The sequence below is a fragment of the Mus pahari genome, chromosome 1 (genome assembly GCF_900095145.1).
Source record: "Mus pahari chromosome 1, PAHARI_EIJ_v1.1, whole genome shotgun sequence".
Classification (NCBI taxonomy): domain Eukaryota; kingdom Metazoa; phylum Chordata; class Mammalia; order Rodentia; family Muridae; genus Mus; species Mus pahari.
This window is the reverse complement of record NC_034590.1, coordinates 124843133-124853092: the sequence shown is the minus strand read 5'-3', so window position 1 is coordinate 124853092 and position 9960 is coordinate 124843133. Positions and strand designations below refer to the sequence as shown.

At 37.6% G+C, this 9960-nt stretch overlaps 1 protein-coding gene across 1 annotated transcript; it reads right to left on the bottom strand.

Annotated features, from left to right (window-relative positions):
• Positions 1 to 400: 400 nt before the first annotated feature.
• Positions 401 to 1389, bottom strand: LOC110329044 (olfactory receptor 5B12-like). The gene has a single exon (XM_021208597.1). It carries the CDS (start codon positions 1365 to 1367, stop codon positions 423 to 425), a length of 945 nt encoding a protein of 314 aa, XP_021064256.1. The 5' UTR covers positions 1368 to 1389; the 3' UTR covers positions 401 to 422.
• Between the last annotated feature and the right edge of the window lie 8571 nt (positions 1390 to 9960).

Sequence of the window (9960 nt, the reverse complement as noted above, 5' to 3'; positions counted from 1 at the left end):
ACTACTGAGGAGAGGCATAATATCTAATTTCCCTGTTAGAGGAAAACAGACCTGGAGATACCAAGTAGAAATAGCAGGTATTAAGATACTTCATAAGAGTTATTGTGATCATGGTGTTTTTTCACAGCAATGAAACCCTAACGAAGACAGCAGGAAAGACAGAATATCCAGGGAATAGAAAATTATATTAAAATGTCCAAATGTGGACATCAAATCTAGTTCAGTGGAAAGAAACTTGCTTACCAGGTGCCAGGTACTAGATTCAATCCCAATAATACCAGATTAAAATTAGATAAAATATTAGAATCTTACATGAGTTCAAAAATATTTAATAGACACTGTCCCTAAGAAAATCCACTTATTGAACTGAGGGAAGATTAATTTGAGGTAGATAAAACTGCCTTTGTGCAGACTTTATATAATTAAAATGTGAATGCTAGAGAAATTTTGGCTTTCTCCACAGCCTTTTTGAATGCACTCTTGACCTCTTTGTTCCTCAGGCTGTAGACCAAAGGGTTCAACATGGGGATGATCATTGTATAGAACACAGATGCCATCTTATCACTTCCCATGGTGTGACTGGAGCTAGGCTGCAAGTACATGAAGATGCCTGATCCATAAAAGATGGAGACTGCAATGAGGTGGGAAGCACATGTGGAAAAGGCCTTCTGGCGTCCTTCAGATGAGTGCATCCTCAGAATAGTGATGAATATAAACAGGTAGGATATCATGATGACCACAATAGAGAAGATATCATTGAAACCCACCACAAATAAAATCACCATCTCACTGACAGAGGTGTCTGAACATGAGAGGGCCAGGAGAGGTGGTGCATCACAGAAAAAGTGGTCTATCACATTGAACTTGCAGAAGGAGAGCCTGAAAATGTTCCCAGTGTGGACAGAGGAATTCAGGAAGCCACAGACATAGGAGCCTATGATCAGAAAAGCACATGTGTTTGTAGTCATGGTGGTGGTGTAATGAAGGGGCTTACATACTGCTGCATAGCGGTCATAAGCCATGGCAGCCAAGAGGAAGTTTTCTGTGGTTATAAAGCTTACAAAGAAGAAGAATTGGGTGGCACAAGCACTGTGTGTTATGGTTTTGTCTATTGAAAGTAGACCTGCCATTACTTTGGGAGTGACAGCTGAAGAATAACCAAAGTCCACGAGAGATAGGTGACTGAGGAAAAGGTACATGGGAGTGTGGAGGTGTGAGTCCAGCAGGATCAACCCTANCATTCCCAGGTTCCCAAGCACAGTGCTGAGATAGATGAGAAGGAAGACAATGAAGAGTGGTATCTGGAGCTCTGGGTCATCTGTTAATCCTGCGAGAATGAACTCAGTCACCTCAGTACTGTTCTCCATTGGGGATCATGTGGCTGTCCTGTAGCAAAGAGAAAGGAGATGAGAATGAGAATGGAAGGGGTGCTGCTGGTCGTGTCTGTCATTTGATAACTTGAGATGCTTAAATACAACATCATTTGCCAAGAATAATCTCATGGTATTATGTAATCCATTTGACATAGAGTTTATCATAACAAAAACAGGGGAAAATCCCATACAAGGAATAAAGGCATCTATAAACAGTGGCACTTAACTTTTATTACATTAATAGAGGTTTTAAATTTTACAGACTGATGTCTTCAATTTGGAGGAAATTTATCCACAGCAGAGTAATCAAGACACCTTTTGTCACTTAAATGTTACTCACTTGAATAAATAATATAGATGAAAATTTTTCAAATTTTTTAAAAAATTAAGAATTAGCTCAAAAATTTTACCAACATTTCTATTACATATAAAATCAGGTTTAAAAAAATATCACAGTGAAAGAAAAAATAACGTACTTTACTCTATACGGAGGAACTTTAACTCAGGAGGAGCATGTTAGACAGGCAAAATAAAACTGTAAAAGCTATAAGGAATCACATTATTACTTATTTACTTAATATAACCTATAATGCATATAATCTGTATTTATACATATACATACATAGATTAAATAAAATTACTCTACTTAGACTGATAAGCCCTCTCCAAGGAACCATAGACTATGTAACAACAACAAAAATAAAATATCAAGCATGTAGTCAACAGCTCTCTAATTGGACTTATGGATCACTCAACAGTAGGGAAATCATGTCTAATCCTGAAAACCTAGCTAAAAAGTTTCATGGAGACATGAATAACATGAGTCTCAAAAGAGTATCTGTTACTGTCACTTTACTAAATAAACTGATAATTCCTAATTGCATACATTTACCCACAGATAAATGTGGTCTCACCCCTGACCAAAGAAACTTCTCTTTGAAACAAAAGAAGACGATTATTGAACATGACAACTGTTTAAAATGTAGATAACAACTGATCATGAAGTTCCCAGCCCCTGTGGTTACACTTACCATACAACTACTGCATCTACAGCTCAGGGAACACCATGGAAGGGGAAGTAGGAAGGTTGTAAAAGACAGAGGACCAGGAAATCTGCTGTGAGACTTTGTCTTCCAAAAGGGACAGAAAAACCTCATCCAAGACACATCAACAATATGCTAAATAAGAAGCATAACAGCAACAGACATACTAACATGAAAGGGTAAGTCTCACAGGTCTCTACTGCTAGACAAAATGGACAGTCAAGTAAAGAAGAGGTGAGTCCCCTAATTGGTAATTCAATACAAAGGGGTCAACCCTGAAATTACATGCAAACAAGTAATACTTAATGGACTGAGCAGGTTAAATTTATATATTTAGAGGGGTGTGTGTGTGTGTGTGTAAATATAACAAAAAATAGAGAGAAAGCAAGGTGTTTTTTAAAATGGGACCAGAAAAAATAAAGAAAGGAGGAAATGATATAATTATAATTTAATTGATTTTTTTAAAATTAGGATTGTAAACAGAAACAAAACAGAAAAGAAGAGAGCAAGAATTACAAAGTTTCTTTGGAACTATACTGGTCCCTTGTTATTACTGGTTACAATGAGAGAACATTTTCCTTTGGATTTGTTTCCTTAGGTTTTGCTTTTTGACTGGCCTTGAATTTACACCAATTCCACTGACTCTGACTCCAGAATATGTTCCACCCTGTATGGTTTGGAAACTGTCTAATGGATTGAAGCATTGTGTAATTTATTTCAGGAAAAATAAAAACTTTTTAAAAATAACAAAGCATCCTTACAAAATGTTATTTCTTCTCATACTAATACATTCTTCAAAGAATAACACAAGGTACAAAGGTTTCTTGAAGTCTCCCCTCATCCTTCATCTTCCAACATTATTATGCTGGTAGAATTCTACTAACTTGTTAATACAGATGATTAATTTTATCTTAATTTATTATTTATACACATAAAAGTTGAAATTGATCATGACTATCTATCTGTATGTCATTTATTTAATTTTTGCTGTGTTCCTATCACCAGTTTAGAAACTCCTACTTTATCATCAGAACTTATAAGTACATAATTAGTTGCAGTTCAGAGATATGGAAACTGAAATGTACTCACATTGAATCACATGTGAAGGCTAAAGAAAACACAAGCAAAGCCTAAAACCAACTTCTTTCTGAAGTAAATCTTGGATCTCTGAAATGAAGAAATATTATTTAAACTTTTTATATCTAATATCAAAATGAGTATAAGAAAGTAACTCATTTGACTGGCTCATTGTTTGTCTGAATGTTGAATTTATTGTCTGAAGTCAATATGAATAGCTGAAAATCACAAATGTGGAATCAAATCTGAATGTCAGTTTATATGACTTTATGAAAATAATCTACATTTGTGAATTTTAGTTTAGAGATAAGAACTGTATCTACAAATCTTTATATAGTTTTAAAACTCATAAAATGGAACTACTGATGTAAAAAGGAACAGTGTTTTTGGTAACACACATATGCCACACAAAGTGCTGGGTGCTGTTGACTCTTCCGCTGTCTCCAAAGGCACTAAGCTGTTCCCTATGGTTCCCCAGGTTGTGGGCTCCTTTCCAGACCTACACTACTGTACAGATATATACCACATAGCTCTTGACCTCCAGAGGCTTCATGGTCTGAACTATCTGCAGCAGTGAATACTATTTGCTGTTTTCATTCACATTCCCAATCAGAAACCATTGTTTTGTCTCAGAACTACATGATGCTACTTGACCTAGTAAACACTTTAGTCCAACCATAATCAGTTCATAAGCTATATCACCCACTATAGAAAAGCCTCTGCCAGAAGATTTGGAGTTTAAGATCATGAGTTCATATTTTCATAGTCAGTTGTGGCTTGAATAAATTTATACCTATTTTATTGTACTATAAACGATAAAACAGGCTTCTACACCTGATTTCTCCCCTATGTCATAACTTCTATCTGTTATGGGTTTTTTTTAATGATGATGTGCTCCCAGATTACAATGACATTTTACATTGTTCCCCATTTCATAAATTCAACAATTAATCCAGGTAGCTAATGTTAACATATTTTCTGATAAAAACTAAGATAAATGTGTAACGAACATGATCAAAACCATAGAAGTCTATGTTGTAAAGATTAGAATCAAACAAAGTCTTTTATTCTTTTCTGTACCTCATCTAAAACATATATGTTCTAATGAAACCCCATTGGTATTTACACACATTACTTCTAGCTATATGAAACAGATTATTAAAACTGATAATATGGAAATCAAATATATCTAAAGGCAAAGATTAGCCTTTCAGCTACCACAATTCACCTGCCTAGAACTTTATGAAGACAGTGGCTTGACCTAGAGACTTACCTTTCTTCCTAAATAATACAACACTCAAGTCCAGCACCTTTGTATAGGATCAGGTATCCAGTCAGAAATTTAGTCCTTGAAAGAAAGAGTACACTTGTATTTGGAAAGTCTTACTTAACATATTGTCAAAAGACTAAAAGTTCACTGTAAGCTGGCAAAACATATTAAGCAAAAGGCTACTAATGTCCTTGGAGTCAACAGATATATCTTCTTTGATGATAATCATCTCATCACTTATTGCTTAAACAATATCCTATATGAAGACTTTTACTATAAGAAGATAGAGGAATACTGGAATACTTACAATCCTTCTACTTGAGTTGAAGTCATGACATCAATAAATGTGATTGTTACAGGTGTTACTCCCTAGCCAATGTTGTGGGATCTAAATAATATATCATCTTGAGGGAAGACTGTTGTTGCTATTAAGTGATTACTAACATTTAGATGAATAAATGAATCATCATGGTGACTAATCTTCTGGCTGCTCTCTCTACAAGAAGACAACAAAAGCTAAATCATGATTTAAAAGGTAGAACAGGAACCAGGTGTTAATTATATAGTTATGGAGCTCTGAGGGAGAAGAGCATCCCATGAGGATTACAAACATTTTATCTCATCTGACTAGTGATCAAGTGACTGCTGTATCTGTAGGGATCTATCTCAACTTCTGTGGAAGAACATGGGTATATTTGTTTTACATATGATGATTTCCTTTGAAAATGCACAAAGCAAGCCTCAGGATAAGTTTCAGGGCCATGACTCATCATAGCCATTAAAACATAGAGTTACAGAGTGTATTACTAAATAAAGTGGGTTTCAGAAATTTATCATCTCTGAGTGGCCTCTGTAGCCACCTGAGGCCATAGTGATACCTGGAGTTATGCTGTTACCAGGGGTCATATCTGAATCTGTAGCCCCACTCTGGCCAGAATCTGTGTTGACATCTGTGACCTGTGTTTTCACCAAAGATCATGTGAATGTACATGGTCTAGGTTGCAGCCTAAAGCCATGTTGATGTCCATGGACCATGTCTTTGCCAGGTACCATATTAATCGGAGTGGCCTACACTGTCATGTGAGGCCACAGTTTTGGTCTTGGCCTGTGCTGCCAATGAGGGCTGTAATTGGCATTTGTGGCCTGTGCAGTGGCAAAGGTACAGGTAATGTAGATGGTCTGTACTGGCAACAGAGACCATGCTGAGATCAGTAGCACACACTGACACTAGTGACCAGGTGAGTGTCCATGGTCCATACTATTACCAGGAACAGTGTGTAAATCCATGATCCATGCTCCTGCTAACTGTAAAGGGGAAGGAAGCTACTTTTTCCATGATCAAGGCTCACAGTTCAGAAAGAGAGACATAGAAGGATCCTGTGATAACCCCTACCACTACCACATCCACAAAAGAGTAACAGCCTGGACAAAAGTCATATAAAAGAGCTCTTTAAAATTACAGTGAGGATGCTGAAGGGCAGCTCTCCAGAACTGGTGAGTTTGGACATTGGTGCTACTTGAGAAGAAGAACTCAGCTTTCTTTAAGGGGCTGGCCACTGGGAGTTTGACCATGCTAAAGGCTATATATGGGCAACGCAAATTAGACTTTTTTCTATTTTCTTCTTCTTCTTCATCTTCTTCTTCTTCTTCTTCTTCTTCTTCTTCTTCTTCTTCTTCTTCTTCTTCTTCTTCTTCTTTTCTCCTCCTCCTCCTTCTTCTTCTTTGTTCTACTCATCATTGTTACCATTGCCCTCCTATTCTTTCTCTTCTTCATCCTCCTTCTTCTTCTGCTCCTCCTTCTTATTCTCCCAAAGTGTGTTGGAGGCCTGAGAGGACTGAAAAGTAAAAGTGCTTGGGTTTCAAGATATGAAATTCCCAAATAATAAATGAAAATATTATCAAAATATAGAAATTCATTTTTTCACATTTCTTAAATGTCTGAACCATTGAGAATAAATATCAGTTTATTTCAGTGAGATTACATCCATAATATCTAAACAACCAGCCCAGACCCACACAAAACAAATACCAGTTTTACTCATACTACTTAAATATGATATAAAAGGCAGACACTAAAACAGAAAATACAGTGTGAAACATACAAATACAACTTACCTAGAATACATGTATGCATAGGAAAATGATAGTGAAGATATCAGTCTTGTTCTAATTGATCCATATGAAATTTCCCTAAGGAAAGATACTCTGGCAAAGCATAAATGTGGTCCACCAAAAGCATATGAATGATCATACCAATCAAAATGAAAATTATGGGAGGAGTCTCCACTCCCAGGCACTCTAGCACACCGAGGATCATAGGAACAGGGGTGAATAGGGCACAACATCTGTTCCAACACCACCAGGTATAACTGGGACTGGCAGGATCCAGAGACACAGGAATCCCACCTGACCAGTGGCTCGAGTTCCTTCTGGTATGCGTTATTTACCTTGGGCACAAACTCCACAAACAGTCCCATAGCACCCAAAGGAGGCTCAAATCCCAGGAACACTAACACACCCAGAATCACAGGATCCAAGGAACCCGGAAGCTTGGTCACGCCAGGTTCTCAGGGTCCCAGAGGCAGCTTGACTCCCAAGAACTCTGACATTCCCAGAATCTCAGGATCACAAGATACTGGAATCAAAGTATCACAGAGACAGCTGGACTCTGATGAGTTCTGAAACAACTAGGATTATAGGAAGGACAGGTTCCAGTCATATATAGCAAGGGCTGGTAGCACTAGAAATAATCAGATGGCAGGAAGCAAGCATTAGAACATAAGCAACAGAAACCAAGGTTATTTGTTATTATCAGAAGCCAATTCTCCCACCATAGCAAGTGCTGGATACACCATCACACTAGAAAACCAAGACTCAGAACTAAAATCACTTCTTCATGATGATGATAGAGGACTTCAAGAAGGACATAAATAATACCTTTAAATAAATACAGAAGAACACAGGTAAACAGGTAGAAATCCTTAAAGACAAAACACAAAAAGCACTCAAAGAATTATAGGAAAATACAATCAAGCAGGTGAAGAAAAAGAACAAAACCATCCAAGATCCAAAAATGTAAAGAGAAACAATAAAGAAATCATAAAGTGAGACAACCTTGGAGATAGAAAACCTAGGAAAGAGATCAGGAGTCATAGATGCAAGCATAACCAACAGAACACAAGAGTTAGATGAGCGAATACCAGGGGCAGAAGATTCCATAGAGAACATGGACACAAGAGTTCAAAATAATGCAAACTGCAAAAAGCTGCTAACTCCAAAAATCCAGGAAATCCAGGACACAATGAAATCACCAAACCTAAGGATACTAGGTATAGAAGAGAGTGAAGATTCCCAACTTAAAGGGCCAGTAAATATCTTCAACAAAATTATAGAAGAAAACTTCTCTAACCTAAAGAAAGAGATACCCAGAAAAGTATAAGAGGATGACAAAACTCCAAATAAATTGGACTAGAAAAGAAATTCCTCTTGTCACATAACAGTCAAAACACAAAATACACAAAACAAATAAATAATATTAAGGAAAGTAAGGGAAAATGTCAAGTAACATATAAAGGCAGACCAATCAGAATTACACCAGACTTCTCACCAGAGATGATGAAAGCTAGAAGATCCTAGAAAGAGGTTGTACAAACTTTAGAGAAAACGAATGCCAGCCCAAGCTACTATACAGAGCAAAATTCTCAATTACCATAGAAGGAATAACCAAGATATCCCATGAAAAAAAATTTACATGATATCTTCCACAAATGCAGCCCTACAACGGATAATAGATGGAAAACACAAGGAGGGAAACTATACCCTAGAAAAAGCAAGAAAGTAATCTTCTTTCAACAAAACCAAAAGAAGATAGCCACACAAACATAATACAATCTCTATTCCTTAATATCTCTCAACATCAATGGACTCAATTGCACAAGAAGAAGACAAACACTAACAGACTGGATAAGTAAACAGGACCCAACATTTACTGCATAGAGATAATTCACCTCAGTGTCAAAAACAGATACTACCTCAGAGTAAAAGGCTGGAAAACAATTTTCCAAGCAAATGGTCCCAAGAAACAAGCTGGAGTAGCCATTCTAATATCAGATAAAATCAACTTTCAATCTAAAGATATCAAAAAAAATATATAAGGAAGGACACTTCAAACTCAGCAAGGAAAAAATCTACCAAGATGAACTCTCAATTCTGAACATCTATGCTCTAAATGCAAGGGCACCCACATTCATAAGTGAAACTTTACTAAAGTTCAAAGCACACATTGCACCTCACACAATAATAGTGGGAAACTTCAACACCCCACTCAATGTATAGAGCATGGAAACACAAACTAAACAGAGACACAGTGAAAAATAACAGAAGTTCTGTACCAATTGGATTTAACAAATGTCTATAGAACATTTCATCCTAAATCAAAAGAATATACCTTCTTTGCAGCTCCTCATGGTACCTTCTCCAAAACTGACCATATAATCAGTCACAATAAAAGGCCTCAACAAATACAAGAAGATTGAAATAATCTCATGGATCCTATGAGATCACCACAGAAGTAGAAACAATAAAGAAAACCAAAAGGGAGGCAACACTGGAGATAGAAATACTAGGAAAGAAATCAGGAACCATAGATGTGAGCATCAGCAACAGAATACAAGAGATAGAAGAGAGAATCTCAGGTACAGAAGATTCCATAGAAAACATGGATACAACAGTCAAAGAAAATGCAAAATGTGATCTCTCTTCATAACCCCAGTGGAGACAGCAGAGCATTCCAGAGGTCTCTCCACACCGTGCAGGTTCTCCGGATCATGAATTAATGGAACACAATCAACTCCAGAGAATCTAGGAGGTGCTTGTGCCAGCAGGAACAGGGACAAAAGAACACAGCCCACCCAGAGTCAGGGCTCCTGTCTGGTCGGGGCCACCCCGCCATCTCTCTTCTGAACCCCAGCAGAGGCAGCTGAGTGCTCCAGAGGACTCTCCACACCACAGGTCCTCAGGATCACAGGTCCTCTGGATCACGGGAAGAGAGTCGGCCTACATGGAGGGCTCTGACCCCAGGACTCAGAAGGAGAATCAGAGCTCCAGACTTCTAGACACCTGCCCTGTGAGAGAAGAGCTTGCCTGCAGAGAGTGCTCTGACCACCAGGACACAGGGGAGAGTTGGATTCCCAGGAGT